The following is an 18457-nucleotide window of genomic DNA, read 5'->3' as shown; positions in this document are numbered from 1 at the left end:
TTTGGCTGCATAATATTTATTACGAACACATAAAAATAGTTTGACAGACAGTAATACTCATACACATTACGGCAGAATCCTGCAGGAATGAGTCCTACAATCCGGTTACGAGTTAGCACTCGTGCACTTCCAGTTCCCTCATCTTGAAGTCTCTTGTTTATTTGAATTGTCTTTGTATTTAAGGCGCTTTTAAGGCGGTTGCTAACAAGTGACTGAATGATGACTTTAGCTTAGTGGTGATGACTTGAATTCAAGTGATCGTGAGTTTGTTGTATGGTCAAAAGTTAGAATGGAAAAATCCTGTTGGCTTTTAGTCGAGGGAACCAGTGTGATGCTAACTATGGTTCTGGGCATATTCATCATTATATATATTATCATTATATATATATATTCATTGCATTTAAGTGTCGTTTTTACTGCCATATTGCCGGGATGTTTGTATTTCACATGCAGAATACATAGAGTTCAATTGCACAATCGTCTAGTTCATTCCATAAAGGTCCATCTTATCAGCTGAGGCAGAGTGTAAGTGGCCATGCAATATCGCTGGGATGTTGAACACAATCGCAAACATAAGAAATGTTGTGGATCTGAGAGAAGGATGTCCTGTACTTGTCTTCAACATGAAGGTATTCGAGTCTGAACCGTCTCTAGAAGTCCTCTTCATAGTGAATGTTTCCGTGGGCGTTTTCAGGGATCCCATAAAACGACTTGCTCTTCTTCTTCCTGCTTTGTGCTCTGGTCTGCGGAGGGTTTGGATTCCCAGAGAAGGACAGGTAAGCGGCGATGCTGTTCCTGACTCCGAAGCTCACCGTGTTGTCATCGCAACGCTCTGTGCTGACCAGCTGTCCCCTGTTAAAGGAGGTGATGAACACATAGGTGTCAGCAGAGCATCTTAATGTTCACATGTTCTCCTTCGCTTGTGAAAAACCAGCATTAAAAATATGTATAATGCCGTCGCTTAATTGTTTCAGATATTGTTTCAAGAGAACATGGTTCCAGTTTTTGCTTATTTCCTTTCTTATAAATGATGATAAATTCAACATCTTCAGCTTTTATGATGTTTTTAGATGAAACAAGCAATTTGAATAACTCATGTTGGGCTCTGGGAAATTATAATGGAGAATTTTCACACTTGTCCAACAATTAATTGAATATTTGCGAAAGTAATCAGCAGATTTATCGTTGAAAATGATTTTTTTTTCTCTTACAGTACAAGACTAGACAACAAATAAGCTATAATCTGACAGAATCTTCAAGCACTGACATGCTGACAAATGAAAACTGGTTGATGTCATCACCAACCAAGCCCCTGTTGTACCTTTCTATCTTCTTCCAGTCAAACTTGGGTCGCATGACTACAGGTGGAGCGCCGGGGTTTGCAGCTGACGGCGGGGTCGTCTCCGACAGACAGGGGGAGGTTAATGCACAACACAGACCATCTGCAAAGTCTGAACAGGCAAAGATAGGGGAAGTAAAATACTGCTCACCAGCTTACAAACTCACATTTCACATTTTTGCATAATTTTCATTTACTACTTCCACCCTGCTCAGGCAAAAACACGAAACCAACCTTCTGGAGGGCGTGTGGAGGGGATCCACATTGGCCCAGAACTAAAACAGTAATTATCCACCGTGCATATTTTATCTCACATCCTGTTGTGATACAGATATGTTCTATATTAGGAACATGATGTTATTTTCAGTGCTTAGCGTGCTCGCCTCTTTCTGTGTGTGTGTGTGTGTGTGTGTGTTTGTGGCTCGTGGTGCTTGCTTCCTTTTTGTTTGTTGTTTGTCCTTTCTGTTTAGCTGTGCATCCACTCACCACAGTAGTGGTTGATCATATCTTCAAGGCACTGGAAAGTGAGGCGAGGGGAGATGTAGTACCAGCTGTTGTCCAGTCTGAGGATACGATAGTGCTTAATGATCATGTGCTTCACTGACAGCGAATACAGACCTGAGGAGATGAAACACACACAGAGTGCACGTATGTGAACATCAATCATCTCCTCCCATGCTTAGTCACTGTGGATTTTTTCATCCTGAGTCAAGAAAAATTTCAGGTGAAAATATGACCACACATTTTTCAAGGGGAGTATCCTCAAACAAGTGGTTCCCCGAACACGTCCTTTAAATAGTTTTCAGGAAGTACGCTTATTTGCTTTCTTGCTCAAAGTTAGATGAGAAGATTATAAGTCTGAATGCAAAGCGACAGCCAGGGTATGATTATCTTAACTGAGCTTTAAGACTGGAAAAATATATTTACCTGCATCTCTAAAGATCAATTTGCACAATTTGTTTGTTTTATCTGTACAATGCAAGTGTAAGGCAACAATTTATGGTTTTTACAGGGGTTGGGTACCTGACTATTTCTTGGCTGGTTTGACTCAAACAAAGTGAAAATGCCTATTTCCCAAAATGTCTATTCTTTCAGCTTATTTTTGGTTGTTTTGCCTTTACAGACTAAAAAACATGCCGTTAGAGCAAATGGTAATGACATGCATCAAAGATCCCCTGCCACCTTGGGTTTATTTAGGAAGGAAAGGGATTAGCTCATTTATCTCTCCATTCCAAATCCTTAATTCCTCTTATTTCGAGTCCCCTAAGAATTTTTGTATTAACTTCGAAACATCCGTGAATGCGATTTTCTCCATTCGAGATTTGGATCTGATTAGATTGCATCTTGTTTTGTCTTTTCCATCCCTCCGTCCCAACGTCGTGCTGATCTCATCTCCCCACGTGCTTCCTTTTTGGCGAGCGTTTTAATTTCCTATGCAGAGAAATCCAGAGTCAAACCAAACCAGCCCAGTTGATTGCGGACGCTGCTGCACTCACCTCTTTCTCTGGCGCTCTCCCGCACCAGGAAAGAGCCCTCTCTGTTCCCAGGAAGACAGAGCAGTTCTTCAGCCTTCTGCCTTTCCACCCCCTCAAACAGCCAACTGACCAAAAAAGAAGATGCTATGGGTTAAAACTCATCCGACTGGTATCTTGTGTTACTAACATCTCCCTCAAGACGGAAAGAGATCTCAGATAGTACAAGTGGAAAAAGATTTTTTGCGGTTTACAATCGGAAGCAAGTTCAAACAGACTAGTTCAAACACTCCAGGCTGATTATATAGGATGGAGTCATATATAGTATATTATTCTTACCCATGGTACACTTTGGCCACATGGCTTTTGGGTATGTAGTTCTCCTTTTGTGTTTGGACAGAGCGTACTCTCAAACCATAAGACTCGCTGAAAAAGAAGCAAAGAGGAATCAACACTTGACCTTTTTCTGTGAACACTTCTCTATACTGCAAACTTACGGCATGACATTGCAATGAGACTTCATTTCCTCATAGTCATTTGAGATTTTACATCTACCAAATGTACATATGGATCAGAAAAGTGGATTGTTTTGGGGTTTTTTAAAATCAAGAAAGCATGATCGTACTATGAGATGAGTCGGAGCTTCTCCCCCATCCTGAAGATGGGCTCGCTGATTTCATGTGACGGGTAGTCCTGAAGCACCACCATCATGTCGTCCTCACAACCTGCCAAGAACAATATTTACAGAGTTAAAACACAGACAATTCATCGATTGAAGCTGCGAAATCTCGGGAATGATTGCCAATTAATTTGGTTTTTGTTTTGAATATTCATGAATGGTTTATTACTAAGTATGTTTGCACATGCAATTAATTTGACGTAAAAAACAAAACATGGTTTCTTGCAGTGGAGAAAGCATCCACTACACACTCTGCAAAATCCTATTATGTCATCTAAAAACAAGGAAGGGGACCCGTCTTACCTTTTAAAGAGCTGTCTGTTTTCACCTTGTCTCCGGCACTCACGCCTCGCATCATATTCCCCATCCTCCAGACGGACCAGACTCCAGCCTGAAGTAGCAGATAAACAGATACACTCTAATCAACATTCTACTCATGTATCAATCTGCATTTTTTAAATTCCCATAACCTCCGTGTTGCTGCATCCCCACCACCATGTTGAACTTCCTACAACTTGACCATCGAAACTGTTTCAGCTGATAAACTCTATGCAGAATGTGGAAGCTGAGATGCACCTAGCTCTGTCTGCACACTACTCACAGTGATCAATCATTTTAAAATCATATATTGCAAAAATAAAACCTGGTCCCGTTGACCAGGTTTTATTTGATTTACATGATTTACATTACCCTGAATTGCAACATATCCTGCTAGCTTTACATCACACGGTGTTCAGTTCGCCAATATGGAGAGAAAGCTGTCCCGTCGATACAGAGACTATGTGCATGTTGGCAGTGGGTGGCAGGCGGCGTGATAAAAGGCCCACTCACCAGTGTGGCTGGTCTGCTGCGATGGCATCAAGCGAGGTGAGAGCGATGGTGGCCCGGGCAGGGCATGGTGGCGGCAGCAGCAGCGGAGTCGGCTAATGGAGAAGTAGTACCATGTTCACAAGAGTTTACAGCAATGACCTGTCAGAGTGTGACGACAGTGCTGCGTCTGACTCCACACTCACTTCCTGTAATGAAATGAGGAAGAGGGCCTGCAGAAGTGTTGCGTTGTTGAGGCACACATAAGACACAATAACAACTTTCTGGATGTAGTTGTTTAGAGTAACTGAAAGCACTTATGAAAGCGAATGTTTTTTTGTTTGTTTAATGAATCTACTGAATTATATGTAAAAATGTTTGTTCATGTCCAGATCATTCTCAGTTTATGACATGTATTATAATTAAAAATAAAGCCAATCACTGCTGTTATGGAAAAATTATTACGATTATATCATACTTTAGAACTGAAATGAGTCAGTTAGTCAACTGACAGAAATTGTATCAGCTATTGAGATAATCAATTAATCATTTGAGTCGTTTATCAATCAGTTAAGACATCAAGTGTTAACTTTTTCCAGCTCTCTGTTGTAGGTATTTGATTTGTCCAACATGAACACAATCCACCTCAGCACATCTGAAACTTACTAATAACACAATGGTTCTTTGGTTCTTTGTGAGAATATTTCCTAACCAGTTTTTCAGCAACAAGCAGAGACAGCAGGAAATGATTGGTTCCTGGATGATAGTGACTTCCTACTGGAATGTCATACTTGAAATTGTGAACTGTTTTTTCGCCCAATGTCAGCAGCACAGAAATGTTTTCCCCAAAATGTCACACTATATTCAGTTAATCAAAAAAATGTGCATATTCATCTGAAATGAAAATAATCATGAGCCAATTAAAACATATAAGCACAGTTTACAATATAGTCAATGCTGTATGAGTGGACTTGCAAAAACGGTACTTCACAAAACTTAGTGCTTAATAGTATTAATAGTATGTCTAGCCAAATTGGCCTAAATGTACATGTTTGTACTTTGTATGTTATGCTATATGCCATCCCTGTATGATGTCAACTAACGAACTAACTAACTAACTAACTAACTAACTAACTAACTAACTAACTAACTAACTAACTAACTAACTAACTAACTAACTAACTAACTAACTAACTAACTAAAGCATTTAAACGATTTGTGTTACACAGTAGAACAAAACTGAATTATCTTTTCTTAATGTCCCCCAGAAATGAATGTTTGTTATATCGTAGTAATATTTCTGCTGAAGCAGTAACAGGTACATTTACTGTGAAGAGTTCTAACTATTAAAAAGAGTGTTGCTCTGTAGGTGACAGACACAGAAACATGAAAGTAGCATGTACGGTCTACAGAGGGGAAGATGGAAATATGTTGGTGTTATCTGTAGCTGCTGCGTTCCTCTGGTGTGTGTGAAAGTATCCAGGAATAACTCACACAAGTTCCAGGTTAGGGAACCTAAACCAATCGGTTTCAGATACATCGCAGTCCGCATGAAATGTACATCTTCATATGTTCATGTTTTGTGTTACAGGGATCTATGGTTTGTGCATGATGTATTACGCTGCAAACGCTCCCCTTTATTTTGCATTTTAGTTCCACAAATGTGACGAATCCCAGTAGGCTATAATTATTACTTTGCATCAAGCTACAACCAGAACTTTTATTTTATAAAAAAAATAATAAATAGGAGAGACTGAATATATCTGAAGTCTCAGATCTGGTTACATAAGAATATTCTTCTATGCCACATTTTAGACAACATGTCATGTATTTTCCATATTAAAGCCTGGATCAGTCCGGACCATGAGGCCACCTTTCTTTTCTGCTAGACAGTGATGCAATTAAACAGCCTTATAGTTAAAGTTAGTGTCTTTGAGCATTAAGTAGATAAATAGGGGGATCATTTAAACCCTTCCAATTGGCGTGACTGTGGAGTTTTTGACAGACTAGATAGGCAGATAGTTGAGCTGTTCCTTTAGTTGACTTCCTGCTGTGTGTCATGTGAGGTGAGTTCTGAGAGATAAATATTCCTTCGAAGAAGCACACAGGAATTGTACGTCTAATACTGTCTCAACTCAACAGCAGCAACTCGGTATTTAAGGTTAAACCAAAGAGGGCTTTTCTCTTTTTTTTTTTTTTTGCTGGTTGTAGAATAAAAGCAGCTGCTGTAGCTTGGTGGGTGGTGTCAGATGCCAGGACTCTGACTGTTGTGGCTACGAGAGAGGAAGGAAGTCTTCATCGGCTTCAGATGAAAATAAATACAAGGTCAATGTGTAACTTGTGGCGACGGTGTAAAAAGAGCTCACAGAATAGAAGATGTGACATTTCCTGTGGCCAGTTTTATTGAATTTTTAGACATTTTCAAAGTTTTTTTGGCAGTTTTCAATGTAGATTTTAGACATTTTCAAAGTTTTTTTGGCAGTTTTCAATGTAGATTTTACTTGCGGAGACCTTAAAGACAAATGTCTTTGTGCTACTGCAGACACGTCTTTTTTTTGGAGCTGTTTATTAAAGGGTTGGTTCATCGGCATTACAATGCAAATGAAACACAAAAGGTATTGTCTCACTTAACTCCAGTGGTGTTGGTTCGAGAATCACAAGTTCTTATTGCAACTACATCTGTTTTAAATTTTATATTCCATTGCGATTTGGTGTATTTTTAAACTGTATGGTGTAAAGGTTTGAATGACAAAACCGTAACAAGGAAAGGGAAAAAGTAGGATTTGACCTATTTGACACCATATTTTTTTTTAAATATTCGGGCTGAGTATTACTTCACCCTGGAACCTTTCCTCCTTGAATACAAAACTTTTTCTATTCAGGTCCTGGCTCGTGTCACTGACGGTGACGGTGTATGTCTTTGAATGAGTCACTAGCAGACATAACACAGATGAAGAAGTAAACCAGCGAGGCCAACGACCTTGACCTCCAACTCAATGGACTCTTTGTTACATGGGGATGAAAAACGTATTCCTCAATTAGTTAAAGTAATCGACTGAGATTCCTTCCCATCTTAATTGCCTCTATTAATAAACCATTTTTGCATTGAATTAGGCAGTTGTTGTTTTTTTGTTTTTTTTGCAAATGACATGAATAACATCTTATAGGCTCTACAGTTGAGAAGCAGGAAGGAATTAAATCATAAGTGGCCTTGAAGCTGCCTCACACATCACCATTACAGCTAACATCGTTACCATTAATTATTTTCTTTTATAGAGCAGGTCTTCTCGAGTGAATACAAAAATACACTTGTAACAAATGGTCTTGTGCATAAAATCCTCATAAAAGCAACGCAGCAGGTGTTTGCAGATGTTACACCTGCAGCAAAGGTGATATTTAGCTGTCAGAGACTTTCCTCATGTGGATAATTGTGAAAGAGCTCTGCATGATTGATGTCCCTGTGCCCATTTATAACACGGGGGAGGAGTTAAAGCTCCAACTTTGAAGACAGTCAGTGATTCGTAAGCACTTTTTCTCCGCAGCACACTTGATCTCTGCCTGTGGCTGACGTCGGTCACCGTGGCTGCCGTGTAGGAGCCTGGATGCGTTTGAACATTTCAAGGAGAAACGACTTCCACGCCCTCCGTCTAAAATTACAAAATGACTGACTGTAAGGAATTTCCCTCATAATTTATTTTCTCTGGAAGTCTAAATCAAGACATGTTCGTATGCCTTTAAGGCTCTTTGGCAGGGAGGGGCAGCAAGAGAGGTGAGGTGTTGCTATCATGAATCTGTCCACAGATCCTCTTTTCCTAAAAAACAATACACATTCCACATGCACCACACCGGCAGTTAGTCGCGATGCGGTTGTCGTGTTCTCTCACTGTAATGAGCAGTATCTAAATACAGGAGCAAGACTGACCCCGACTGGACTCTGGCCACGGGACTGACAGGAAACGGGAGTTGCTACATGTGAATGTGTATCTGCAGCTTTTTTAGCCACAGACTTAGAGCCAAAATTACACACATATAGAGCTCCGAATCCTCCACCAGTTAGCCTATAATCATTAATGCAACGTGGGCATTCAGTCATGCATCTGGAGCGTCTTATCCATCTGCACAGATAATCAGCCGTCCCTGCTTCTCACATCCATTAATGCATTCCTCATTCTGCTTTCACAGATATTCCTCGGGAATAACCCCTCAGATGAATTTTGACAACACTGTTATTTCAGTTTGCCAATTTAGCGAGTTAAAATAACCGTAATAGCATAACAACTTATCCCCGTGCGCACTTCAGGAGAGTCATTTTGTTGATTTTAATGGTAAGATAATTGGATGAAATTGCGTTCACAATTCTGAGCCTGTACTTATAGCAGGAGGGGCGAGAGAGCAGGGTAAGGAAAGCAAAATAAAAGTTCCTCAGTGACCAACAACAGCTTTTAGACCTGAATTACTTCCTTGATCAGAAACATTCATTCCAGTCTGCTGAAAAAAATGAGTTCTGACTTAATGGCTTTTTTCCAGCTGTGTAGAGGAAAATATTCCTCAGGAGAATTACATCACTGACATTACTGTGAACCGCGACCGCCATTAAAAGAATCCAGTACTGAGCCATGTGATGCCACTTAGTGACTATACTTAAAGGACCGTACCAGTCTTATTCTGACTAACTCTGAAAATCATTCATTCAACTGATGAGTCGTATCAGTACAAGCCTGAAATTCACACAAGCCCGACTATCAGCCAATCATTGATCCCCTTTATACTTTGGTTCCGCCCTCTGAACTGTCAATCACAACAGAGCCAAGATAGCCATTGAGCCTAATACTATATACACCTCGTAAACTCGTATTTGAGAGGGAGGATTTTAACCACAAGACATGTGACGCCACTACTCCTTCTCATCCTCTGGTCAACCCGTTTTTGTTACATCCTTTTTTAAGCAGTAGCCATTTAATGTATGTACAGTCTGTAATTTACTCACTGGTAGTTTTCATTGTCTGTGGCTGACTCTGCCATGCCCACACTGGATTTAAACTTCCTTTTATAAGAATGAGAGAATAACAGGAAGCAATACCTCATGTAACCCTTGTGTTTGTAAAAACATTAACTTTGAATGCAAACTCCACATTTCTTCTGCTGCTGCTTCACATCAAAACCATTATGAGCTTTTATTGTGAAGCAGTCGTAGGAAAGGGGTCATCCCTATGTTCTCTAAATTCTAGGAAATATGTTCCCTCATATTAGGTTATTAATCTGAGGGAAGGTAGACGCGCTCCCATAGCAAACGCCATATATTTGTCACCACGGTTAGCGTTAAAGCTAACAACGCTAGTGTTTAGAACAACACAAGTTTGTCTGTCTGCAGTGTAAACGGAAACACCGGCTGCTCTTCTGTTGTATTTCTAACACGACAGTTGCTCGGGAGTGTTTGCCGTAGTAATAAACTGTTCTTTCTGTTACCACAGTTGCTATGGCAGTCACGAAATCACACAGGACTGAAATGATTACATCTGTAATACATTACAACTTTAAGGGCAGACAACCATGCAAGAGAAGCAACCTTTTACAATGTGGCTTAAATGGGTTCTCCAGTCCGAGGATTTGCAAGAAGGCGTCGAGGCCAAGATATCGTTCAGCCTCGAGTGTGGGCTCCGGCTTGAATATCACAGTGGGTCCTACATTTCCCATAATGCAACTCAATAGCATATTTTTGATAGACCCTCTATGCCTGGGTTATTTTCTTAGGCGAAAGCTCACTCCAGAGCCACAGGAGACATTACACAACTGTTTTCCCTGGCTGAGCAGCACTGCATGGCCAGCAAAACAGACTTTGATCTGTGAAGAGTCCCTTTAATTCTCAAAGTTAGTACGGTCGCCTGAGGTTATTCCAGGACACATTTGACATCATGCATCTATTAGTGCAGACATGCACTAATTGTGCCATTAAACTAACAGGTACGTCTGCAGTGGAAGTCCCCGATGGTGCGCTCGGCAATGAGGGAAAGTGTTCTTAATGTCAGGGCACCGTTGGAGCTCTCTGTTATCTGTGATTTCATGTGGGCCACCTGTGTATGCTGGCAGCCCCGCCCCTCCATCTCCACATGTACGCTTTACACGCAAAGCAGCGATAATGCCAGCCTTCACATCCAGGGCAGAATAATTATCGGTTACCTTGCCAGCCGGCCCTGCTAAGCCCATAATGAGGGTCTGCATCAATGGACGCAGTCGTTCTCCAGCAGCGATCCAGATGGGAGTTTTACCATTTATTGCTGCCTCATCATGTAGTACCCAGTCATTATAATCCGGCAATCTATTCTCATAATGCATGTTTTCACTGTGCACCTGTGAAAGTACATCCCCCCCACAAACATACAGGCACACGGCTGTTTTTAAAATGGAAATCACAAAAAAAACAATATATATATGAAGACGCTGTTATCAGCTTTGGTGGAAGCAAGCATGTATAGTTAATGAGTGACATCATATGTGTATGTGTAACAATTCACAGTCCTGAGCAGATGATGTCATCTAAGCTGATTCAAAAGGTCACATTATCGTTTACTGAAATAAAAATGTTAACATCCTTATAATATAATAATAATAATATAATATTTTACTCATTCAGGGCAGTAAAAGTAAATAAGTGACACAGACACACGGAACTATTTCACTAGCTGGGGCTGGCTGATGATGATTTACCTTTTTCAGGAAAATAACATCCAAGCAACTGTTGCATAATAAAGGAAACACTCTAAACCTGTTTTTTTCCACTGGCCGGTGCTGAAATCATTCAGCTCCTGCTGGCGGGCCAGGCAGGCCATTTGCTTTATTACTTTCTGAGAAATAACCCACAGTGGAACTGCGAAAATGAATTGCCAACAGCTCTTAACTGTAACCATGATGGTTTAAGCTTGCTGGCTAGAATATATAGATCGTGTTATGGATGCAGGAAGTGTGTGGAGGAAAGCTCAGTGTCACACATATATATAGGTGTGTTTGATGTGAGACAGAACAGGTTCTTTATGTGTTAAATTATTGTCTTTTTTTAGTGTGTGTAGGTGCAAATGTCTTTTTTTCTTTAAAGTGAGGCAATTGTAACTTTTGAAATAATGAATAAGACAACCCTCTCTTACAAAAGGAGAAGTTACATAGGAAAGGGAAATTATTTAATAACTATCACAATATAAATTACAAAATATTGAGTTATCATTTGCAACATACATTTTGTTAATGCACCAATACGGGACAAAAATATGATATATTTTGTATATAATGCAGCTTATTGTACAGGAAGAAACAGCCTTCAAGCCTTCTGAAGGTGCACTCATGTTATTCTCTGCATGACCTTTGACTTTCACAGCTTAACACTTTAACAAACTTCAGATTACCAAAAGCTGGACAGTTGTACAATTGATTGAATGAATGATAACGACAACATTTCATTTCTGCACTCCTGGGAGGGAACACTCCCCGGTGTTCATTCCACTAATGTAACCGTCAGTGAATACATGTAACGTGATTCCTGTCGTTTCCCTCGTTCCTGACATTCCTGTGTGATGTTTTTAACTTTGGAATTCACCTTGTCATCAAGGTATCGTTCCAGAACTGACCAGCACTCACTCAACCTACTTCAGTCTGGGATAGATTACATATTTCATCTGTCAAAACAGGGGTTGAGTTTTACTTGTTGCGATGTTCCTCAACTTTACCTTTCATCCTTCCACTCAAGTAGTTTATTAAATCTCCACGATGATGCGTGAAAAAGAAAATCCATCTTTGATGCCTTACTTCACCTGTCAGTAGCCACATGCCTTGGGGAGAATTTGATCCCAACATTAAACTGACTTTTATGGTGGAGTGCAGACACTATTGAAGAGTCTCCTGTGTGCAGGCTGTATTTCATCCTCATTCTCTCCCGTTACCAACTTCACAAAGCAGGAAAGATCAAACTAGAAAGACTGGAGCTATCTGGAGTGATTGTCGTTTCATTTATACAGGTCTATGAAGATGGAGCGAGGTTAAAAAAGGACACCGTCTCACTTCCCTGCTGGTTTCCGTTGTAGCGGGCCTTTCCAGGGGATGTGCTCAGCTCTACAATAAATTTCGTTCACGGTTTCATTTCACTTTGATAAAATCCGTTCAGCCACAATGGCTCCAAGATCCCCTCGTAACCATTTTGGATTTCTCAATAGATGGAGCAGATAAGGCAGGCCTGGACTCTGATTATAATCTTATTTTTCCTCTTCTATTTTTCCTCTTAAAATTTTTGTCATTTCAAACAACTGATTTGATGGTATCAGAGTGAAGGTAAATACCTGCAACGCTGCCAAGGACTGATTCCATGACTGCTGAGGGGATTAGTTGCCAATGGAAGAGATCTGGATTTTAAGCCTGAGAATGCGTCTGGGTCATTTAGACCCGTCAGTCATTTGGATACAGGATCCAGAGGGATTGTGATAAACAGCTGCTGAAAAGCCTCAGTATGGGACCTGATCTTTGTGCGCTGTACCCGTATGTATATCAAATAGCACCTTGTGCTTTTTCTTGGCTGCAAATGGAGGCTTTTGGGGGGGAAAATCACACATCCTGAGACCTTTAGAGATAGCAGGTCAGCCAGGGGAAACACTCACATAGAGCATTCCTACGCTGGGCGGGGCCAAGTACCTCAACAAATCAGCCGTTTATTAGAAGACAAAAAGAGTCACATGTTGTTGGGTTTTTTTAAAAAGTCTATACAAAGTCAAAAGGAACTCAAGCCAGTGTTTAGTTTGCATTACAGCCAAAGCCATACTGAGCTGAGACTATGAACGCCTCACTGGGCTGCTTATTGTTGACCCACACACAGATGCTCTAAAAGACAGCTTTTGTTAAAAAGCCATGATCCTGAGAGCAGTCGGGATCCCGCAGCATCCTAAGACCCTCGCTTTGTCTGCATGTCCCTTCTCGCCTGCCAAAGCTAAAGAAAGCAGCGCACAAAGCTTGATGCGACTCCACGTGTCGGAGGAGCTCCAGTACAGCTGCCACCTCATGTGTGAGCTGTGAACCAACCAGCAACAGCATTTGGAGAAGCTGTGAACATACGTTCGCCAATAAAGTCCCCTCTGGTAATATCACACATGCTCTGTAATGTTGTATGATGCTTGTAGGCTGGCACTATGCCAGCATGTGCGATACATTCACACAAGGCAAGTCTGAGCCTGGACTCAAATCACACAACAAGGCTGACGTGATGCGAGGAATTTCAACTCAGGTTACCTGGACAACAAAGCTATATTCACGTGGAGGTGAGTTTTTGATAACTCAGCACAATGAGGGGAACTCCAGCATGTTGGCAAACCTTGTATCAGTCCTTTTGTTTCATAGCGTTACTCTCTTTATTAGGTTGTACCTGATTACGATGACACATAAAATAACAAGAAGTTTGAGATTCAAGCTACTAAGAATACAGATAATTTCATACTTATTTCCAATGTAGTGATCATAAATCAAAAATGAGTTGTTTCTAATATGGCGTGACTAAAGATGGCATCCTCAAACTTTCCATTTAGTCAGACTACTATCCTGATTGATGTGGTACTGGCTAGGTGTGTAGCTGCAGGAGATATTAAAGCCGGTCTTTGAAAGGAAAAGAATGTCAGACAAAAATGTTGCAGTTATAAATCTAGCCTTACGGTGAAAATCAGCTGCTTGGAGAGAATAACGACAGACATTAAAATCCTTTTGGTATAAATCATTTTAATCGTAAGCTAAGTATCGTACCGCTTTTAACCCCCGGTGTGTGTTCTTGTTTGTGGAAACGTCTGCATGCATTTGCATAACACACTTCTCTTCATACGAATCCTATTATACAGCATTGGAACAAGAATAAAAGTTGTTCTTGGCAGGGTCTTGGCTTGCTGACTGTTTGGGTTTTTCCACTAAACAACATAACACAGGCATGAATGGAAACTTGATTTTTAAACAAACATCTCGGCTCAAGAAATATAACTTACTGAAGGTGGAGAATCATTTACAAGTTGTGCAATACATCAAAGGAATAATACATCAATTATTCATTACATTTTATACTCATATAAAACACACCGAAAGCATTTCACGTTATACCAATAATGATTTTGAGCTTAGCTTTGTTTGAACTGCACCTCTGTGATGTTGGCTTTACCGTGCTATCGGTAAATATCTATCAATAATACAGTATTAAAGCAACAGCACGGCACGCTGAGAGACGAGTCGCTCGCTATTAAAGCGCTTCCAGTTCACGTAGGTTTCTCATATCTGTGCAGTTCAGCAGATGTTTTCCTCCGTCCATGAGTCTCACACCACAGCTATATAAAGACAGTATAATTACTGGACTGGCCTTAGCACAGCCTGCCATGCCCTTTCTCTGTCACACACACACACACACACACACACACACACACAAACACAAACAAGCCACCCATATATAGTTTAAGCACGAAGGCCAACATATGGCTCACAAAGTTCCAACGGGTTTAAGATTTTGTGAAACACGCAAACACGCGTTCTTGCTGAGAGTTAAGATTGCAGAGCTTGTGTCTGCACAGTAAATAAAGCTGAACATACAGTGTGTTTGGGGGCGCAGAGAGACCCAACCAGAACCTCGAAAGCTACAACAACAAAAAAGACACTAGCTCCACGTTTCCAGTTTATGCTCAGCTAAACTAAGCATCTATGGGAGCTTTATATGTGCTGTACAGAAGCGAGTGGTATCAATTTAGAATACAAATAAGCACATTTCCCTGAATTATTATTACCATAAAATGTCTTTGACACATTTTGTAGGATATTTAACTGTTTTCGTTATTGTTTTCATGATATTCTAATCATTTGAGCAGACAGCACTCAAAATAACTTTCAAACTTCCCTTTAACCATTAATAAAGAGACTGATTATTCTGATCTCAAACTATTTCAAGCTGAAAAAACTGTTGTTCAAGAAGTGTAAGTCTATAATGAGGCCACTGGCTGCAGAAGGGAAAGTTTTTCCCACACTACTGGTGTGCTGTGAAGGAACTTTTTCTTTTTTTTTTAAGTGTCACCTCAGCAGTTTTTGGTCGCCTCGAGGTGTTGTAAATTCATTCTCCCATTCTAAGGAGGATTACCGACTACACTTGACTTTGAAGCTCAGAGATTTCCAAAACACGGTTTGACTTCAAGGCTTCTCTGTGAGTTGAGGGGATTTTAATGAGGGGATTTCGAGTCATAGATGGCCAGCTCCCATAATCAGGTCATCTATTACACTTTTATACCTGCAGTGCTTTACCGGCTCCAGATACTCCACATTTCTCAGGGGGTGTTTTATTCTGCCTCACATACAGGAATGTGCATGCACCCAAAGAATCTGGTGGTGTGCATGCTCACGGTGACACGTGGGTCAATGATTAATGCTGTTGACCTTGGATCCCTTTTGTGCATGCAGATGACACGCCCCTACCCAGACTTGTTCATGCAAAAACTCAATATTCAATATGAATGAATGAGTGATGGGAACATGTCTCAAGTGTTTCCAGCTCTCCACCAAATGCTCGCTCTGATAGCCTCAAGGCCTGAAGAGGATTAAAGGGATGGGTGCTGCAGGGATGAGTCCTAAAACACGGAAATGAGTTCGCCTTCTTGCACTTCCGGTTCCCTCATCTCGAAGCCAATGTTCTTTTAATGGGTTTTTGATTAGATGCCTGAAATAAGGTCTGTGGTTAACACAAGCTTAAGAGGATTTAAATGTTTTGATCTGCGATATAAAATATTCCAGTAAAACATCCCACTCATGAATTTTGGAGCTTTTAAGTGTCTTTAAAATGGCGGTTCCATTAAATGGCTAGTGTGTAGCGTACATGCACTCACGCTCAGGTGGTTTAACTCGTTTATAGCCTTTTATTTCTATGCATTTTACAAACAAACACATTAACTGAAGTGTTAAAAGATATAAAGTCTCTCTTGGCAAGGAGTTGCTGGTTACCTGGCAACTTCACAACAACAACCAGACTTCAGTTTGAGTGCAATATTAATTATAGTAGGCTACTGGAATTAGCTTGAGGGGTGCTGGATTTTTTTAACTTTCTTGACAGAGCCAGATTAGCTAGTTTCCCCGTTTCCAGTCGTTATGCTAAGCTAAGCTAATCGCCTGCTAGGTTTACTTAAAATTTTGTTGTGAGAGTTGTATCAATTATTTGACTTTTTTATTAAAAAAGTGATTGATTGTTTCCCCCCCCAAGTGTCTATCAACTATTTAAAGACAATACATGAGCTCTTTGTTTCTGCTCTCCCTCCCAACCTTCACCTTTACCCTTTGACTCCATTAACTAAACACTCTGAGTTCAAGTCGGCTGACAGTGAGAACTTCATGTGAGAACATTCACCTCACAGCTGGTTTTCATTATGACATATTGCCAAAATGCACCACAACACATGAATAACAGAGAGGAGCTGGCACGCAGCGCCTCTTTGATTGACGTCACCTAACGATGCGTAGCTACTGTTCATGCGAAGCCACGCAGTCAACGCTAACTACCGCTCGACGTATCAGGCCAGAAAATGGAGGACATGTGCCGACGTGAGCGTGAATGATACCATCTGTGGTTTGAAACTTTTCTTTGCTGTCTCTGGATTGTTTCAGCGGAGGACGGCAAGGCCACTGTGATAAAACAACTAAGTATTAAAGAGAGAAGGAAAGAGACTGAAAGTGAGTAATGCACATCATCTTTTGATTTTGATTGAAGATGTACTTGAAGGAAACGGCTAACGACATACAGATCTGCTCCTTTTCAATTTTTTTGTTTTTTTTTTACCATTTGTGGTTGTCTCAAAATGAGCTCACTGACCTTTAAACAGATTTGTTAGTCATCTAGTTTTTTGTTTTTGTCACTTGGAAATATTTATTTTTATGTTTATGGAAAGAGGAATCAAATAAGGTTGATTAAATCCTTAAACGGCAAAGAATAGGATCAAAACTTAACTACACTAAACAAGGGGTTTACAGGAGATTTCTACATTTAGTCCCTGAGGTTTACTGGTTTGCACGCATGGGAAATCATCCACATCATTACATGGCATAAAACTGTAACTGAGGTGGATGGAAATCGATCGAATCAGGGGAAAGAAAGAGAGCAACAGAAAGTGACAGAGATGGAGAAGTAAAGACAGAAGAGAGAAGGGAGGGAGAGACTGTGCTGTGGAGTCGGATCAGGTATGTCGCTCGGAGCGGAGGGTGACTCAGGTCAGCTCGGAGGCCGACAGACCTCTGACAGGGATTTAGAGGACTGCCTGTCAGTAATAGGGGTTCAGTCCCAGGGCACGTTGCTCCTTGACAATGTGCTCATTTCTCATCTACTATCATCTACGGTGCCTGTAATTCTGGAAGATTCTAGATTATTTTCAGTTATATTTCAACATCAGACCGGAGACAAGAGGGGTCCGGCCTACCAGAGCTGAAAGACGTTTTCCATAAGGTTTAACAGCAGTGTTAAGTGGAATTCTTTTGGCAACTATGCTTCATCTCAAAGAGAAACATTTAGATTTCCGGGAAAAGGAAAGGAAAGCAAAGCAGCAGACTTTGAGATAGATGACGTCTTGATTCAAACTGAACATCTGCAGGCCAGACCCAGACCCAGACTCAGACCCAGACCCAGACCCGGGCCTTAAAATAGGTACTGTTGGTAGGAAGTAGGCAACCTGCGGGGTACGTTTATTCACTTTGTTTCCACAGTTTGTGTGCCATTCAGATTATTCTTGGCTACAGCTGAGTCTGCCTTGGAGGAAGTATGCCTTAAAATACATACAGATGGTCTTGGATGAGATGAGATGCTGACGTCACTGATGTTTTGGGCCTGGGTTATGCTAAATTACAATATCTAGATTACTATTAGGTGTAACCATCAAGCCACTGTGTCAATGTGACGAGGAGAGAAGCAGTTATTAAAAGTAATGCAGCCTACATACGGGCATGTGAGTAGTGTCAAAGGGACCTGCGCCGCGTCCCGAGTGTCCTCAGGTTTCCAGACCCGCCCTGTAACCGCCGGGGCTGCCAGCGCCGAGGAGGAGGATCGGGTGAAAGTGGAGCGGAGGGGAAGGAGGCGAGGAAACCGTCCCCCCCCCCTGTCAGAAGTTATGCGGGGCTCGTCCCCCCTCAGACCTTACG

The 18457-nt window shown here is 41.0% G+C and overlaps 1 protein-coding gene across 1 annotated transcript; it reads right to left on the bottom strand.

Moving 5' to 3' along the window:
• Positions 1-4463, bottom strand: sla1a (Src like adaptor 1a). Its single transcript, XM_084032153.1, has 8 exons — positions 4322-4463; positions 3794-3881; positions 3437-3536; positions 3151-3237; positions 2836-2939; positions 1826-1957; positions 1322-1451; positions 1-852 (listed from the first exon to the last, which is right to left on the bottom strand). The coding sequence occupies exons 2-8, from the start codon at positions 3855-3857 to the stop codon at positions 651-653; spliced, it is 819 nt and encodes a 272-aa protein (XP_083888279.1). The 5' UTR covers positions 3858-3881; positions 4322-4463; the 3' UTR covers positions 1-650.
• Between the last annotated feature and the right edge of the window lie 13994 nt (positions 4464-18457).

This window comes from Eutrigla gurnardus (genome assembly GCF_963514095.1).
Source record: "Eutrigla gurnardus genome assembly, chromosome: 17".
NCBI lineage: Eukaryota > Metazoa > Chordata > Actinopteri > Perciformes > Triglidae > Eutrigla > Eutrigla gurnardus.
Note: the sequence above shows the minus strand (reverse complement) of the source record. Positions and strands in the feature narration are given on the sequence as shown.